Source organism: Phascolarctos cinereus, unplaced genomic scaffold, assembly GCF_003287225.1.
Source record: "Phascolarctos cinereus isolate Bilbo 61053 unplaced genomic scaffold, phaCin_HiC Scaffold_2;HRSCAF=192, whole genome shotgun sequence".
In the NCBI taxonomy this organism is placed as follows: domain Eukaryota; kingdom Metazoa; phylum Chordata; class Mammalia; order Diprotodontia; family Phascolarctidae; genus Phascolarctos; species Phascolarctos cinereus.
Window position 1 is genome coordinate 247688678 of NW_027555625.1, and position 19377 is coordinate 247708054.

Sequence of the window (19377 nt, forward strand, 5' to 3'; positions counted from 1 at the left end):
TATCAGTTTCATCCTCTATAAAATGAAGAGGTTGGACTAGAAGGCCCTTCTAGCTGTAATTGATAAGAGTACTGCATTGCAAAACAAGGGAACCAGCAATATGGCTATTTTGGGCTCTGCTGCACCCACTTGGTCAGTCTGAGTACTCAAACCAGGTCTTTATGCTCCCTGAAGCTGCCTTTGGAAAGCCCTAAGCATCAGGTTTCAGGGATACTCACTCTGACAGCCGAAGTAATCTGCATGGTCCAGTCTGAAGTAGCCATCCTTGCAGGAGGTGCACATCTGACCACAGACGTTGGGTTTGCAGAAACACTGTCCACTGCCCTGTGGACAGCAGCCCAAAAGTGAAATAAGGCACAAAAACTGCCAGTCAATGATATTCTCTGGAGGATGCCGCCTAACTCTTGCTCTGTGCACAAACCTTCCATACTCTGGGCCCCCAGACACTAACCTGTTGACATTCAGCCACTCCATTGATGGTACCTCGAGGGTCACAGCTACAGCCTGTTGGAAGAAGAGTTTGCCTGAGGATAGAAGAAATAACGCCAAGGCACAGCCCAGGAGAGGATAAGGGCAGAAATGGAGAAGGCCACAGCCAATTTGTCTTCCCAGCCAGTGGAAATGGCTGTGCTATGGAAGCCTGGAGGTAAGTCACATAACCCAGCCGTAATTCCTGCTCAGTCCCACTGGTAAAAACAAGATTAATAGACCTGAATTATTGGAGGGGAAGAAGAGACAAGAAAGAATTTCATTCCTAGAATAATAGTAGAGGATGGAGCCAACCCCAAATTCTCTCTGTTCTTCCCTTCAAATTCTTCCCCTGTATTCTTGAAGGGAAAGGACATCCTGCAGAATATGTGAGCAAATGCAGAACATAGTCTATTTCGGTAATTTGCATATGAAGAATTGGAGAATTTTTAGGCTAATGACTAGGAAATATGGACACCAGAACTGTTCTATGATTATGGGACAAATACGGTTTACCTGTTTACAAACATGATGAGAATATGGTTACTAACCATAAGATAAGATAGGATCATTCATAGAGAGGACCAAGAAAAGTTAGGAGAAAAAATAGAGGGAGAGAAGTCAAAGCACAAATTTCAAAACTGTCAAAGAGAGGCTATAGTGTTCTTATCTCTCTCTTTCCCTTTCTCTCCCTCCTCTCCCTCTCCCTGGGCCAATTGGTTGGCTAATGAGAGACTGGTGTATCCTATCCTGCCATCTGCTGCTGAGAATAGGAAGAGTTAGAAAGAAGATACTCTGCCCTCTGTTATTAACTGCTAAGAAGAATAAGGAATACAGAGACTATGCTGTTCTCTATTATGATTTGCTGCTAAGAAGACAAGAATCAAAGAAGAGACAGAAGATATTTCCCTGCACTGCCACCTGTTCTTTCTGGAAGGCAGAGAAGGAAAAGAATCCCATAAAGAAGCAGAGCCGGAGAGGCTTTTGCCAACTTCAGAATAAAGGTCATTGCCTCTTCTTAAAAGAGTATAACTCTGCTGCAGCTGAAGTCATTGACTCATCTTAAAGCTGGAAATTATGGATATTGTGGCTGCTATTGAGGAATAAGTCCAGACAAGTAGAGGTTCAACTTCAAAGGAGAGAATCTAGTGGTTCAACAAGTCCAGCTGAAACATAATGTCCAGTAAGGTGTTAGTTAAGTGTTAGTCAAGCAAAGCATGCTCAGCTCAGTTTAACCGTAGAAGCATCTGTTCAATACAGAAGCTATTCTCATCAAGGAACTTTTTTGGAAAGTTCATGAGACAGTAAGAGGACATCTAAGCCTCTCCCCCTCCATAGTTGTGAGATACCTCAGCCACTTGTGTTGACTTTGCACGTGCTTTAACGCGCTGGGACTTTAGCTGTGTTCCTAGTCTCTCCATAGACACTGTGTGCATTAGTGGGAGAATGGAAATGAGGCTTATGGAAAGGATGTTATGTAATTATTAGGTATTGCTTTGCATTTTCAGTAAATGTTCTGGTTAAGATTGAATGTTAATGGCTAATTTGTTAATGGGAAATGCACTGGTGGGGGCTTATGAGATAGTGTCAGTGGGAATAGTCACTGACAAGAGTTACTCCCTAGTACTAACTAGAATTAAAGTAGTAGCTGCCTGGTCACCTCTCCGAGGACCTGCCAAAGTGAGTACAGGTGGAGTGAGTGAGCCAGAGCCAGTCCTGGCCCATGGAGAGAAAGAGCCTAGGGGAGTAAGTGGGGTCTGTGTCACACCTGGGCTAAATAAAGAAAAACTTCCTAACAATTAAAGTTATCCAAAAGTGAACTGTAAGTCATTGGAGGGTACAGTGGAAAGAGCACTAGGGAAACTTCATGGCTGCCTCATGAAGTAATGAGTTCCCTTTCATTACAAGTATTCAAAAGGAGACTGGATGATGTCCAGGATGTTATAGTGGAGATATGGATTTTACCAAAGTACTGGCTAGACTAGACAATTGCTAAGATTCCTTTCAACTATGAGACTGGTGTGCCTGAAGAGTTTACTGTATGTGCCAGCAGCTCCTGAAGACCAGCATTACCACTGACCACTGAGGCCAACATAAGGATGGAAGAGATGCCAGGTGGAGAGGCAGATGATATGGTGGTAAACCCCTTATGGCCTTCTCCCAGGTTCCAGAGCAGATTCCATTTTCCCTCCCCACCAACTGCCTGGCAGGCACAGAGACTTACTTCTGCAGCCATAGGGGTTAGCTGGGCTCAGGTTCCAATAGAGAGGCTTGCACCTATCACATCTTGGACCCTCCACATGAGCCCGGCACTCACAGGAACCCTGTGTTTTTGAGAGAGGAGGAGAAAGAGTCAGAGCACTTGCACGCCCTACTCAAAACCACCAAGCAAAAATATTACCACCACTTCCTCTCAATTATCCTTATACTGGGAGTAGGGAGCTGTGATCCCACTGAGTTTCAATTATTTAAACCTGATATTCAGACAATATACTGTCCTAGTTATGTTGTGCTAAAATTATTAAAGTTTTTACTTCCTGAATCAAAACCAAACCAGGATGGGGAAGAAAACTGGGATGAGAAGAGGGAAAAACCATTCTGATATTAATATTTTGCAGTGGAAAATTCACGTGCAGACAATGAGGAACAGATAGGTCCTAGATGCTGCCTCTGAGACATGACTCACAAATCATAGCAGTCTCAAACTCTAACCCAGAGTCTAAGGGGTTCATCAGGACACCACTGAGAAGGCAGTGTTCCCCTCCTCCATTACAAGAATTGGCGGAGGTCCAGGGAGGACCTTGGGCTGTGGACACAGAGGAAAGAGGAGCATAACGAGGCTTTGGAATCAAGGTCTCCCAATACCCAGCCCTGGGTTCTTCCTGCCCCAGCCATACACAAATCCCCATCCTGTGTTGAGGTCAGAACACCAGCAAATTTACCTCAGAGAGAGAGGAGCTGGCTGAGGCCTGGCCAGCTGGATCGCAGGAGCCAACTGTGGGGAGAGAAACAAAGGGAGAGTGGTCTCTGAAGCACAGGTGGGGAAGAAGGGCCTCCTCCTTTCCAACCCTAATGATTCCTATCTTTGTCCTGGAATCCCAAATGACAACAGGGCCCTGTGGTGCAAAAGGGCTGTCTAGACCTGAGGGGTCAAACACGTGGCCCTTCCCACGTGCAGCCCGAAACAGATTAAAATATAATTGGAAAACATTTAGCAAAATAAAAAAATACGATAAAACAGATAATATCAAATTTAAAAACTAAGTCAATACATAGCCTGCAGGGAAGTGAGCTATGCCTCATATCTAGCTTCATGGAAGATTTACCTTTCCAAGGAAAATATGCATCCTGGTATCTCAAAGTGATTGAGAACTCAGCAAATTAATTAGAGGACCTTCTAATTAGAGGACGCCTCTAAAAATACATGACATCTTATTTACTGGTTAATAGTGAATCTTGAGAAATGCCTGCTAGGCAACCCTTTGTTTAATTCATTTTGAAAGTAATAAAATTATATTTCTCTTAAAATATCTTTTTAAAAATGTAGCCTGCAGGATTCTTATGAACAGAATAGTGGCCCCTTTTTCCATTTGAGTTTGACATCACTGGTCTAGACCATGGGGTGTTTTCAAGCATTGATGGCACCCGTGTGTGTACAAACACATATGCTTCACTTTAGCCTATCCATTAAATAGCACGACAGTCACACAACATACATATAGATATGACTATCCTTTACCAACCCTACATTCAAGCATATACATAAAAATGTGCAAAACATGTTACATTCCCCAGATCAAACTAATGATCACACACACACACACACACACACACACACACACACACACACACATACACAGAGAAACACATGGCACCTGGGCTAATTCTGGGCCCCAGTGGGCAGAGTCCCTTCTGTTCTAGAGAGAAGGTGCATACCTACCTTCACAGCGGGGAAACCCGTAGGTCCCAGGCACACAGGTGTCACAGTGCAGACCAGCCACTTGTGGCCGGCAGCTGCACTGCCCAGTCTCAGGGTCACAGGTAGTGTGGAGGGACCCAACCTCAGAGCAGCGACAAGCTACAGTCACAGAAGAGGACACAATCAGTCTTGTTACCTCAGTGCAAAGCCCCCTCATTTATATTCTCTGCCTTGGGTTGGGCAAATGGGAGATGTTCCCATTTAGATGAGAGCAAAGAATGAGATCCCGTTTTCCTTTCCTCTGGGGGTAGAGAGTAAGGGACCATGGGTTACTGGGGAGGGAGGTCTTTGGGGAGTGGCAAGAAGGGCGAAGGGAAGGAGGATCCACTCACGGATACAGTTGGGGAATCCATAATAGCCAGGGGCACATTCCTGGCACGAAGATCCAGCATAACCAGGCCGACAGTGACACATTCCAGACCCACTGCATAACTGGTTCAAGGAGCCCCGAGGGTCACAGGAACAAACTTGGGGAGGAGGCGAAGCATAGGATACAGACCCAATGAGCTGGTGGATGGCTACATTTTGCTCCAAACTCCTCAGTCTGGCATTCAAGGCCCTTCATAGTCTGACCCCATCCATTCTTCCTTACGTCTAGAAATAGGGCTTTGCATCTAGGAGGCACTTTAAAAATGCTTATAGTATTGAATCTAGGCCTTTCTTCACGATATTCCCCAAACACATTGTGTATCTTCCTGTCTCTTGGCTTTACCCCACACTTTCCCTCCACCTCCCACATACACATGTACCTCGAATCCTCCACTGAACTGCCCATACTTCAAGGCACAGCCTCCTCCTCCGACTCCCTCCAGTCCCCTCTAATCCCCTTTCTTTGAATTTACAGTGTAAGCTACACACTCCTGCTGCTAACCAGATACTATTTCATTTCCTTCTCAACACAAGTGAATGTTGCCCCCTCCAATTTCTTCAACCCCCTCAGTACATTTCCCTGGGCTGCCTGATTTCCTCGGCTCCAAGACCCTTGATTCCCCTCATCTTTGGCCCTCTGGCTCCCAAGTGAGTCCCGGTCCTGCTAACCTTGGCACTGGGGGTAGGAGTGGTAGCCAGCTTGGCAGCGGTCACAGTGCAGTCCATCAAACTCGGGGCGGCAGAAGCATCTCCCAGACTCATCACAGCCCTCAGGCAGAGTCCCTACTGGGCTACAGCCACATACTACAGGGGCAGAGGGGAACTGCTTATGGCCCTACCTGAAAAACTCCTCCCTGGGCCTTCCCAACTCTCTCTAGTCAGTCCCTGGGCCCTGAACTCCTTCCCTCTCCCCAATATTGTCCATCAGCCCCATTGGTCTATGATCCCCAATTCCCCCCTTCTCCCTCCCAGACTTGGCAAAGGGAGTCCTAGGAATGGCCTCTAATGCCCTTTAAATTTAAGGGGGCTGTGTCTGAGACAGTTGTGTCAGTGGCTTAGGGGTAGAAACAGGCATAAGTGTGTCTCTGTGCCTACTTAACAATAAGTCATTGGGAGGTATAATGGAAAGTGCATAGATCTGGAATCAGGAGCCCTGGGCTTGCATGCCAACTTTAAAACTAAGCTTGTGAACTGTGCACTTCCATTTTTTTATCTACAAAATGAGAGCAATAATACTCATACTTCCTGCCTCCCTAGGTTATTGTGGGGAAGCTGTGCTAAAGAAATGTGAGCCAGGAGGACCATGACATATGTCTGCTTATATGTGGATGGTTGTGTGTCTGGGTGTGACTCCTGGTGTGCTATGTGTACGTGGAGCCTTGGGAGGGGCCACCTACATTGGCAGAGTGGATAGCTGAAGTAGCCAGGGGCACAGCGGTCACAGGCAGGGCCCTCGAAGCCAGTACGGCACACACACTGCCCCGTCTCATTGTCACAACTGCTACCAGTCTGGCCAGGGCCAGAACACTGGCAGGCTGGAGGAAGAGCAGAAAGTCTGAGTAAATAGGGGGACCCTCCTGACCCCAGACCTATCCATGCACCTTCCCTTGGGTCCACATGACTGGAAGACATCCCTCTCTCAAGGCCCCAGGGCCACATTTCTGCCACCCCTACCCACAGTGGGACCAACAGCCAGAGAGCCTCCCTCAATGTCCACTGATTTGTCTTGTCTCCTGGGTGGGGAGCCCAGTAAGCGAACACTGAGCTTAGACACTCACGCAGGCAGCCTGGCCCATAGTAGCCTGGGGCACACTGCTCACAGTGCACACCCTGGAAGTTGGGTTTACACACACACTGGCCAATGTGTGGGTCTTTCCGACAGGCATTTCCCAAGGTCCCAGCAGCGCTGCAGTCACAGTCTGGGGACAGGAGGCAGTGAGTAGTGTTTGAGCATGACTACTCCCTTATCCTTCCCTGCCCCAATCCAACATGGCTCCAGCTCTCCACTGGCCCTGCCAGTCTTTTACTGTAACAGCCTCTCCAAGGGGCCTTCCTTGAATAATCCCACATGGATACTATCCAGCATGGCCCCAGAAATTCTGACCATTGCTCTGTCCACATGCATACAGTTTAAGTGGGAACTGGGAAACCCTTAATGGCAGGGGCTATGTTTGCCCCCTCAGGCTGGGAGCTCTCCAACAGCATGGCTATTTCTATATCCCTTCAGACTGGGGACTCCCCAAGGACTAGGAGCTTCTAGGACAGAAGTGGGCATAGGAATTATAGGGGTTTATGGCCTTCTCCGGGCCCCAGTTATGTCTGTGGGGCTCTTCCTCAGGGGCAGAGGGAACAGAGCCTCATAGAAAAAAGAGGAGTGGGGGGTCACAAGTATTAGATACTTACTCACAATCTGTCCAGCTGGAAGCACCTGTGCCCCAGTCATTGTGGGAGAACGAGGGCACAGCTAGGGGATTGAAGAAGGGAAGAGACATTCTCAAGTCACACAGATGCCCCAGCTAGGTTTCTACATCTCACTTCTTAAAGGCTGTTGGGCACCCTCCCATCAATAGGCCTCACTCCCACCATTAAAAAAAAGAAAGCATTCCTCTACCTTAGTTCTTTATGCTTTGGGACCATTCTAATTCACACCTAGACCTAGCCTCATAATCATATACAGACACTACCTACTTTCCCTAACTTGGATATACAGCCCTCAATTTACTGCTCCCAGAAATCCAGAAATCCTCTCCTAGGAAGCCTTCCTAGATTTATTCCAACTACACACCAACCTATTACCATAGGCCCCGACCCACAAATTCGCCTGTGAGTCAGCTGTACTTTGGTGGTTTGGTTAATGATTGCATATGTGATTCCTACTTATATGGCAGTCCTGTCCCCGGAGGCCTTAGTGAGTGAAAAATAGCTGTAAGGGGTGGGGGGAGGGTGTATGTGGTGGGGAGTAAAACCAAGAAAGCTACTGACATTTCCCACCCAGAATACCTGCAGGAATATAATGTTCCTGATTTGCTCCAAAGATTCAGGGATGGGAGGAGGAATACCACAGACTTCTGCTCTCAGAAAGCCCATTATGTTTTAGTTTATAAAACCCTGGGACTATAAATAGCCCCTGGATTCAGCTCTCCCCCTAGTGATGTGACCTTAAGTCCCTCCACTTCCCAGGCCCTTGCTTTGCTCCTCTATAAAATGAGGAAGCTAGATAGATGATCCTAAAATGTTTCCAGCTCTCACATAAGCTCATTCTAGATGAAATTCTAAACATACACAAGATTATCAATCATGGGGAAATTATTTGCTTTATCAAAAGGATTCAGTCCAGGGGTCCTTTACATAGCAGCCCCAGAGCACATAAAATAGGACTTTTGATTTATTTCTCTTAGGTAAAGAAAGGCACACTTATAATTGAAATTTCAGGAACCAGCTTGCCCCCAACCTAACCCCTGCTTCCTCCAGGTCCTGATACTCACGATAGCAATGGGGGAAATCTGTGAACCCTTTGGCACATGCATCACACCTCTCCCCTGTGTAGTTGGGTTTGCAGTAGCAACGGCCTGTCAGGTCCTCACATGTCCCATCAGTGAAGTCTGACTCACAGTTGCAACCTGGAAACAGGGAATGGGACAGCTGAGAGGTAGCTAGAATCCCAGACTCCCTCCCTCTCCCCATGGAGCCCAGGGAAAGGAGACAGCCTCCACAGATCCAGGTTGGACCATCAGAAGAAATAAAGATAGCCTCAGTTCTACCACTGTGTGACCTTGGGAAAACCACTCTGGGTCTCGGTCTTCCACCTTAGGAAAATGAGAATACTACCCACCCACCCATCTCAGGATTTCAGCGCACATAGGAGTAACCTTGATGGGAATTCTGGGGCAACAGGCCTATCTCCCCTCCCACCTGCCAGTATAGGGCCTACTTACGGTAGCAGACATAGGGGGAGTCAATGGGATGCTCAGGTGACCGATAATAACCAGGGATACAGCGCTCACAGTTGATGCCAGTTGTGTGGTGCTGCAGTAGGTGAGGGAGGGAGGGAAATGGGGAGATTGGAGGATGCTTTTTAGTCTGGATATCATGACTTAGCCGGAGGCCCTGTGGTCATACTGTCTGTGACCCCACTTCCAGACAAAACTAGAACAGCAAAGTCTTCTCCCTTCCAGCACTTAGCAACTTATACCTTACTCTCAATAAAAGGGCAGCCCTCCTGGGGCCTGGCTTCTGCATGTGGTACAGTAGAAAGAGCCTTGCTCTTGGAACCAGAAGACTTGAATTCAAATCTTGGTTCTAACACTGTCAGTCTCACAAGGCTGCTGTGAGGAAAGAACCTTGTAAACTTTCAATGGCAATATAAATGTGAATTATTATGACCAGCTGTGTGACCACTGGCAAGTCAATGACCCTCACTGGACCTCAGTTTCCTCATCTATAAAACGGGGATCATAAGGCTTTACATCCTTACAAGGGGCAATGTGTTTATAAAGGTGAGTTATTGGTATGGTTAGGATGCTTTGGCAGGCGGCATCAGTTTACCTGGCAGTCAATACAGACACCTCCACCTTCATAGACGTTGTCCCAGTTCTTACTAGCTTTGTGTCGATCCACCTCTGGGTCATAGTAACAGTCATGTGCATGTCCATGACAGTTACAGGCTACAGAAAAAAGACTGGCTGTATTATGACCCTGCACAACCAACCAGCCACTTCCCATTCTGTGTCCCCTCTCAACCTTCTAAGTCCCTCTTCTCATCTTCCAGAGCAGCAGGTGAAGTATAGAGTTTGGACATCTCTGCCTGTCTCCTGTTCATGAGTTAGATGAGGCTGCACAAAGTGGTGGACAGATCCCCCAGTGAGGAGTCAGGGTACCTGGTTTTGTCACTAACAGGCTATATTACTTTGAGCGAATCACACCCTTACTTTGGGTCTTCATCTGCCCCACCGACAAATAGGATAAAAACACTGGCCTGAATGCCACTTGAGGATGATGGTAACAAAATCATACCCTGAGGCTGTGTGTGAGCACACCTATTTATAAGTCAGTATGTGCTTGCACCGTTTAGGTACAGTCGGCACATGTACACACAGGTCGGTACACCTGTCTGCAAGCAGGGCGGGGTAGAGGTACTCACACTGACACTCGTTAGCACTGTCCATTGTGGCAGGTTTCCAAGGCAGTTGGTGGAAGCCAGGACAGCAGCGGTCACAGGCACCACCACAGGTATTGTGCTGACAGGCACATTGGAGCCTGGAGAAGACAAGGAGGGGTAGGGGTGGAGCTTAGAGCAAAACAAAGGTGAAACACAGGTGAAGGACCATGAGGGGCTCAGTGCTCAGGCAAACAGCCAGCAGGAAATGTCAACAGTTCCTATTTTACAGGTTCACAAGACTTAGAGCTGGAAATAATCATCAGGTCCAGTGCTTTCCAAACTGTTTTTGTTTACAGCATAGTATTCTTTGCCGTGTGGAGCTGTGGGTACACTGAACATCTGTGCTGGCAACATTCTGAGAGGGTCAGGAGATTGGTGCATGCACAGTAATCAGCAAAGTATAGTCAAAAGACAGAAGTCACTTATCACTCAGCTGGACACACTATGAACCCAGGTGGGTACTTCTCCGCTCCTTATATATAGATGGAATGAGGACTAAGCAGAGGGGGTGAGTGTAGCAACTGGAGACAGTACATTCCTATGAGCAATGCCTGAATCTAGAATCTCTCTAGCCAGTCATTCCTCAATTGAAAAATGGTCAAAGAATATAAATAGGCAGTTTTGGGGGGAAGAAATCTAAGCACTCAATAGCCATATGAAAAAATTGCTCTCAATCACTAATAATTAGGGAAATGCAAATTAAAACAATGCTGAGTATGATCGCACATGGCCATCAGATTGGTAAAGTTAACAAAAAAAGAAAAATGACAAATGCCACAGGGTTTGGGGAAAACAGGTACATTAATAAACTACTAGTGGAACTATACAGTGGTCCAGCCATTCTGGAAAGCAGTTTGGAACTACACCCAAAAAACTACTGAACTATGCATACTCTTGACCTAGTAGTACTGCTACTAGGTCTATACCCTAAAGAGCTCAAAGAAAGAAAAAAAGGACCCATGTGGACAAAAAATATTTCCAGCAGCTCTTTTTAGGGTGGCAAAGAATTGGAAACTGAAGGGGTGCCCATCAATTGGGGAACAGCTGAAAAAGTTGTGGTATATGAAGGTGATGGAATGCTACTGTGCTATAAGAAATGATGAAGAGGATGGCTTAAGGAAAATCTAGGAAGATTTGTACAAATTGATACAAAATGAAGTCAGAAGAACCAGGAGAATAATTTATACAATAACAATACTGTGAAGACAAACAACTTTGAAAAACTTAGGCGCTCTGATCAATACAACAATCAATCACAGTTACAGATGACTCATGATGAAACATGCTACCCATCTCCAGATGGAGAGGTGATGGACTCAAGGGTACAGATTAAGACCTTTTTTTTTTTGGACATGGTCAATGTGGTCATTTGTTTTGCTTGACTATACGTGCTTGTAATGGGTTTTATTTTTCTGGCTTTCTCAATGGGTCAGGGGAAGAGTTAGAAGGGAGAGAAAGTGGACTTGAAAATAATATAAAATTGAATTTTAAATCTTGAAACTGATTGCTACAAATTTATATTTACCTTGTCAAATTTATATTGAGCTTGTCAAAATGACCAAAGAAGATATATGAGAACGGACCTTCCTCCTTTCTTTACAAAGATGAGGAACTATGAGTATGGAATACTTCATACAGTGTCAGACTTGGTTAATGTTTAAGTTTTGCTGAATTATTTTTTTCTTTTTATTCTGTGTTATATGGGCTGGCTCTTTGGGAAGGGGAGAAAATATATTAGAAAATGTGATATAAAAACAAAAAATATCAATAACTTTTTTTTTAATCTCTGTCCAATCAATTTAGTCTTGAAAAAATTAGTGAGTTCAGAAGAAACCAGGTAGTAGGGTCAGCCTAAGAAATAGACAGCAAGTGAAAGAATGTGACCTCAGACTTGACAGTAGGGACAAGAATCCAACCCTTATATACTCCAGAGCTAGCATATGTGAGGGATGGGCAGGACCTACTGAGGCTGGATCAAGACTTGCCCTTCAATCTGTACATAGCAATTTCCCCTGCAACTTAATCATATTCTTGAGAAAAAGAGTACTTAGCCACATGAAAAGCAAATGCCTCCAACATTAGCCTTCCCCAGGACTAATCCACAGGATTCAGGAAGGTCATTAGACACCAACTCCTAGATAAAGGTAAGACCAGACCCCTCTCCCCTTCCCCACACTCTTCTAGAAGATAGGCCCGAGACTCAATGCTCAGGAGTTTACGTTCGCCTACTCCCCTCCCTAAAGAGTCTTCCCCCATTACTATGGAACCAAGCAATGAAACCCAATCCTGGCTCTCGGTTTATCCATCTGTAAAGCAGAAACCATGAGGGCAGCCCATAACCTCTACTTCAGAGAGGTAACTACTGACGATCCTGGACTCTGAGAAGGAAGCCTCAAATTGCTCCTGACCCAAAGTGGTAGATCCTGCCTTAAGCTACAGGGGAAAGTGTACACGAACTCAGAGCCCCTTGGAGGATTCCCAGGGGCTCCAGTTACAGGCTAACCCCCTCAGCCTAGATCCTGCTCCTTCGAAGCCAACAGCTGCTGGAGGCTGAGTTTCTACATCTCCTAGTTTTGAATCCAAAAGTATCCTGCTGGGCATGGGAAGCAGCCAGAGCCCTGGGGGATAGCTCCGTCAGACTGGGGCCAAACCAGAGAAAGAAATTCTGTTGGCCCCAGAGGCAGAAACCCACTCGCTTAACAGGACAGCTGTAAGTTGATGAGGAACTGACACTCAGAATGAGAGCCAATGCTACCTGGCCTGGGGGTGGGAAGTATTTGGGTGTGGGGGGAGGAAGTATCAGTGGAAGATATTATAACCCTTCCTAAATCTGAGGGTTAAGTGAATCATCCATTTTTAAAAAAGCACCACCCACATTATAATGAAAGGAATTATCTTCTATTAACCTCGAGGGAAAATTAACTGGTTGAATTATTATTTTGTGTTCTGGTTGAAGGAACTACTTTCATGTTGTGTATGAAGTATGGTATAGCAAAAGAGAAATGAGCAGGCAACTGAAAGACCTGAGTTCAAATCCCAGCTGACCCACATACTAGTCAGGTGACGCAAGGCAAAAATCCCTTAGCCTCTCCAGGCCTTAGTTTCCTCACCTGTAAAATGAAAGAGTTGGATTAGATGATTTTTTTTTTTGGCTAGGCAATGGGGTTAAGTGACTTGCCCGGGATCACACAGCTAGTAAGTGTTATGTGTCTGAGGCCGGATTTGAACTAGGTCCTCCTGCATCTAGGGCCGGTACTCTATCCACTAAGCCGCCTAGCTGCCCCAGGATTAGATGATTTTTAAGATACTTCTCAGCTTCAAGAGTCTATAATAGTTCTTTTTCTCTCCTTCTTGATTTAGGCCAAGGAAGGAATGAAATCTAGTCAGCCAAGTGATTATATAGGAATGTGGGCAGAGCAACCAAAGCTTGGCAGTAATCTGGAGGCTGCCTGATTGGCTGAGAATGATTTAAGACTGTAAATCAATGAATAAAGTTAACCAATCCAAGACACCTTTTGGGGGTGAATCTCTTAATGGGGAGGGGAAAGTAGGATCATCACAAGGTGAATAGGATTTAAAAGTGGAAGGGTTCCCAAACATCTTCTAGTGCAACTGCTTCATTTCACTGAAGAGGAAACTGAGTCCCAGAGAAGTAACTTAACAAGACAACACATAGTAAGGATCATGAAATTCATAGATCTAAGACTCAAAAGGGACCAACCCCCTCATTTTATAGATAAGAAAACTGAAGCCCCAAAAGAGAAAGGTGGCTTTGCCCATGGTCATCCAGTAGTGAATGGCCCAGACAGGATTTGAACAGGAATTGATCAGACTTCAAATCAGTGCTCTTTTCACTATGCCACACTGCCTCTCCAGAGGGCAGCCTCATGGGAATTTGATAGTTTGAAGGAGTCAATAGCTTATAAGCACAAAGAAGAAGGAACTTCAGAGTCTGAGATGGAATCATAAGATCATTGGATCATAGACAAAGGAAGACAAAGGAACTGGGAACTCTCATTTCATGTAAAAATTTCAAGTTATTTGAGTCCTCTGGACCTATCTGTAAAATAAGCAATTTGTACTAGGTGCTTTTGAAGGTCCCTTTCAGTTCTAAATCCTATGATCTCCTCATTTTTACAGTGTAGTGAACTGATAGAATGGAAATTCCTTGGGAGGTGGGAATGGGAGAGGTAGGGTTGGGGGAAGTGCGCTCTTTCTTTCTTGTCTTTATGTTCCCAGCACCTAGCATAGTACCTGGCACACAGCAGGTGCTGAAAGTATTTGTTGATTGAGTTCTAGCAAAGTTACATGGTCATGTATATGGGTGTTCTGGAGTATAAGACTGTATTATCCTTGGGGATCCTGAAGAGCCCAAAACCTTACTAGAGGGGAGAGGGAGCTCTTAGAGCTTCATCCTATTTTATCCCATGTCATTTAAAGGTTACAAAATTTTTACACATGTGCTCCATTCGTGCACTCCAACAGATCTTTCCCTTCATCCCATAAAGAAATATCCCGAGACCTATTCCCTCAACCTGGAAAATTCCCTTTCCAGGGTTTTTCCTTCCCTCTCTCCTTAGCCTAAAAACCAGACTCTCTCTCATCCTCTCTGTTGGCTTCCTCAAGGAAGAGAGAGTAACAAGCCAGAGACCATCCAGCTCCCTGCATGTTACGTTGGACAGAGGGTGGCTGGCAGCTCTCTGGTGATATAGAAAGAGCATGGGTCCACAAATCCAATTGTTTGGGCTAGATAATCTCCAAGATCCCTTCCAATTCTGAAATGTAACCCCCTAAGCCACTATAGTAATATTTCTCCCTCCAACTCCAATGAATTTGTCTTAATTACTTGTATCATTTTCACATCACGAATTACAAAATGACTTTGAGGGATCATTTCACGCTACTTACTCTGGCCCAGGGTTGCCTCAGATGCTGCAACGGTTGATTATACCTGTAGAAGAGCTGGTGAGCTCCAGGCCCAGAGAAGCTAATAGAGCTTAGCTAGCCCCAGGAAATCTAGCTAAATTGAACAGTTTACAAGTTAGCCCTCACCCAACTGGCTAGGTAGAAATCATATACATGTATTTCTAATTACCCCATGCTGGCATGTTGTTTCTAAACTAATAATTTTCTTTTTCCTTGTGAATGACTTGCTTAAGTCAAAGAAGGCTAGGATGTAGTAAGGGGAAGAAGGGGCTCCTAGAGCTGAACATAATGATTACACAGTGGCTATAGCAGTGTCCAAGAGAAGCTGAAAAAGTAACTAGGAATAAGGTAAGAGATCTGAATATATGGAATTCAAGTATGTCCAGGGGTCAAGAAAGTCAAGGGAATTCAGTATTCTGGGCCAGGCATTAGAGATCAAGTGAGGTCCAGAAATGTATAAAGGAGGAAAGCCCTGGGGTCAAGGACAAGGTTCCCTGAATCTGTTCCAAAGAGGAGCCAGCATCCCTAGAAAAACTAAACATATTCAATAATCAGTGAGGCCCAGGGTCAGATCCCTTATACTCAAGTCATTCAACAAGTATTTATTAAGCACTTACTATATGTCAGGCACTGTGCTAAGTACTGGGGGCACCCAACAAGGCAAAGGCAGACCCTGCCATCAATGAATGTATATTCTAACGGGAGAAATAACATGTAAATAACTAAGCACTGGAAATACTCAAGGACAGGCTGGTTTTACCTTAGGAGGCCATGAGCTCCCTATCTCTGGAGGTCCCAAAACAGAAGCCAGGTACTTATAAGGGATGCTATAGAGAAGAATTCTGTATGGGCAGGATGTTATACTAGAAGTCTCTTCCAACTTTGAGATTCTTTGATCCTATGAGATTTCTTTGATTGAGAAACCAGTGGACTGTTATAGCTCAGGATGACTGGCCAGGCAGGCCTCCCTACAAAGGCAGACAGTGGGACCTGCTTCTTCCATGACCAAGGGAGCTAAGAGAAAGACAAATTCTGGCTTGGACTGGAACTGGAGGCTAAACAGGTCCCAATTAGAAAACCCTGAGTTCCTCCAGACTGAGTACCTCCATCCTCACATTCTTAGCTCTGACATCAGTTCCTGATATCAGTAATAAGCTGTTTTCCCAACCACCCACCCCTACCCAAAGCCTAGTTAGGACTTGGCCTTAATATCAAGAACTCTGCAGTCCTTCACTTAATGCCCAGAATAAATCTGTGCCCATGATATAGAAACTCCCTCACCCCCACCCCCATGGCCATGACTGGCACATTCCAGCTGCTGAGATGTAACTGGAAACAGAGGCTGCTTGTGTAGGGGTCTAATTTGCCGGACATGGGCGTGGGTGGGAGCTTGTGCAGGCTTCATCTGTCCTGGCTCCAAGCCCCCTCAGATTAATTTCTGGAAGTCTGTGGTGGGAAGAGGCCACCTCAGTCTGAAGGAGCACCCTGCTTCCAGGGAGTTAGATTCCCAACACTGCTGTTCCCCCTTCTGATTTCCATTAGTTTTCCAAGCTCACCTCCCCAAACACATAAATAGACCTAAACCCATGGAAAACAGACTCTGATAAGGACAGAACAGGCAGGGTGGGGACAAAACAGGAAGCAGAATGGGTGGGGAGAAAACAGAGAAATTGTCTGACAGTCAGAACAGCCCTGAGGAAATGACTGACCCATCATATATAGATGCTCAGTCATACACACAAACATTTATACAGATGTATAATGAGGGACAAACACACACCCACATATAAGGCACAAACACTATCACCCCATCCACAATAAGGGAAGATTTGCAGTATACAAATCACTAGACACGTTCCATGTTGGATCCTCCCAACATATAAGTTAGTTAGGTTGAGCAGACAGAATTAGTCCATCATACAGATGAAGGAAAATGAGAGGCCAAATGACTTGCCCACGGTTACAGGCAGTGAAGGAGCTGAGACTTGGATACAGACTTTCTTACTCCCAGTTCAATGTTCTTCTGATTGCAAGCGCATTTATTTACATATGTACTAGGAGTGGGGAAAAAAACAAATATGACCTCAAGGTCTTCTTACCTGTAGGGGTTTGTGGGATCTTTGGCATCACAGACATCTGCATGACCATTGCAGACACAGCGACCCCCAATGCTGATATCCTTGATGCTGTAGTAATACTGTAACAGTGGGACAGGTGAGCATCTCCCTTGTTGCCCTCCCATTCACCAAGAACCTTAAGCCTTCAGCAGAATTGAATGGCCAAGCTGATAACAGGTAACTTTTCAAGGCCTGGAGGGTCTGGAATCTCCCTGTTCAGACCAGGCATCCCCCAAAGGCTAGTACAGGGGTGGGGTGCTAACTGACTGGTATATCAAAATCAGTCCTAGGTGGGGGCTTAAGATACCTAAGGTTAAATACTGATTTTACCACTGTCCTTGTTATATATCTTTGGCAAAATCACTCATCTTCTGGGCAACAGGTTTCCCAGAGAAGAGGTATCAAATTCAAGGCCCTTAAAACTCCTGAGTGCTGCCCAAACCATATTAAAATGTATTTGGGAAATGTTTAACAAATAAAAATACAACATAGATAATGTTAACTTGTGGTTTTCTAAGTCAATATGAAGCAGCAGGGATTCATTTCTATTTGAGCTTGGCACCACTGTCCCAGAGAATCCAAGCCAGGCATAAAACTGCAGCCTGTTTACCAAGTATGTGGTCTCCCTACGTGGTGGACAATATGAACATCCTAATTTCCCTAGACATCCCTGGACTATGGGTGGGAGGCTCACCCGTCGAGTGACAGTGGGGTCTCGTAGCGCCTTCCCCATTAAATGGCCAAGTAGAGTATTGGTGCGTAGAAAACGAAGGCGGATGTTGGTGGCCTTGGTAAAATTCCGAAGGAGTGGGGAGTATGAAAAATTCATGGCCCCTGGCCGCCCATTCACCAGAGACACCACAATCTGAAAGGAAAGTTCAAAAGTTGTAGGAGACAGGGTACCTGAAACAGAGGTGGCCAACCATGGCTGTCTGCATTCAACTCTATAGCTCCAATTGCTCCTGGTAGGGCATCTGTATGATTTCTGTCTCTCTCCAAGGAAGGGCAGAGGTACCTCTCCCCATTAAAAGAAGGGCTCCCATAAGAGCAGGTTTTGTATTCTCCTCATATAGGAGATTCCCCAAAGGCTGACACTGGGTGTTCAGACTAAGGGAACCCAAGGGCTGGTGCTGTTTTCTTCAGGTCACAGACTCCCCAAGGATATAAACCTCCCTCATATTATTTCCCATTGACTAGAGTCCCCAAGAACAAATGCTGAATCTCCCTCAGGCTGGAGGTTCCCTCAAATAAAGGACTGTGCCTCTTCCTTCTGCCTCTAGCAGAGAGCCACATGCCAGGGCCTAAAAGAACTCAGGCAGTGAGCCAAATAAAAACAAAAGCACGCAGGTTGGGCTTTGGAGAGAGTCTGCGTGTGGGCTCTGAGTATCTTTACAGCAGACACAGGCTGCTATTCCCAATGCCTCAGCAGAGAGCTCAGAGAGGGCTTGGGGCTCATTTAAAGTCTATGATCTGAAACATTTTTATACCTGATTTTCTGAAACCTTTTCCACAGCTGATTTAATCCTTAAACTCTCACTCTGAGGACTTTCCCTCATTCCTTCCCCCTCTCCTAAGTCCCTATCCTGTGACTACACCTGATACCTTCCATTTCCATTAGCACCAGTTGAAATAGTCCTTTATATTCCCACTCTCCCCACCAGCCACAGCTATACCTCCCCATTTTCCAGGGGTACGATGCGAGAGTACTCAGTGGTACAGATGACATCATCGTCCCTGGTGATCCGCTCCAGCGTCTGAAGCCCAAACTTCTCAATGCAGTCCCTCTTAGATGCTGTAGGAGAACAGATGGTATGAGCCAGGCATGGGTGTGTCAGGGAGAGTTAGGAACCCTCCAGATTTCACCAGGAGGCAGAAGAAATTGAGAAAGCATCATGGCCACAATGAAAAGTATAGCCCAATTTGGACTTTCCCAAAGGAAGACTTTCTCACTTGTTTTTCATCTTAGGTCATTCTCATCTCTTTTTCCTTTCTCCACTAGTGATCTCACCTGCCCCCATGGGCAATTAACATCTCAACACAGTTGATTCCCAAATCTATATATTCAATGCTAACTTCTCCTGAATGAACTACCTGCTGGATAGATAGTCAGTATTTAAAAACCACACTGTCCAAAGCTGAACCTTTTTGCATCTCTAAAGGCACCATTATGATTCCATTTTGTTGTTTAGTGTATCCAACTTTGTGATCCCATTTGTGGTTTTCTTGGCAAAGATACTGGAATGATTTGCCATTTCCTTATCCAGCTCATTTTCCAGATGAGGAAATGGAGGTAAACAGGCTTAAGTGGCCTGCCCAGGATCACACAGCTATTAAGTATCTGAGGCCAGATTTGAACTCAG

General features: G+C 45.5%; 1 protein-coding gene across 1 annotated transcript in view; it reads right to left on the reverse strand.

Moving 5' to 3' along the window:
- Window positions 1–19377, reverse strand: part of LAMA5 (laminin subunit alpha 5) — a 124018-nt gene that overhangs the window by 45244 nt on the left and 59397 nt on the right. The window contains 18 exon segments of the mRNA XM_078149889.1: window positions 219–324; window positions 452–504; window positions 2693–2792; window positions 3411–3463; window positions 4409–4546; window positions 4780–4914; window positions 5486–5620; window positions 6214–6351; window positions 6595–6735; window positions 7220–7254; window positions 7256–7280; window positions 8302–8436; window positions 8752–8842; window positions 9362–9480; window positions 9957–10072; window positions 17000–17097; window positions 17712–17882; window positions 18691–18809. Coding sequence (XP_078006015.1) covers window positions 219–324; window positions 452–504; window positions 2693–2792; window positions 3411–3463; window positions 4409–4546; window positions 4780–4914; window positions 5486–5620; window positions 6214–6351; window positions 6595–6735; window positions 7220–7254; window positions 7256–7280; window positions 8302–8436; window positions 8752–8842; window positions 9362–9480; window positions 9957–10072; window positions 17000–17097; window positions 17712–17882; window positions 18691–18809 — 1908 coding nt within the window.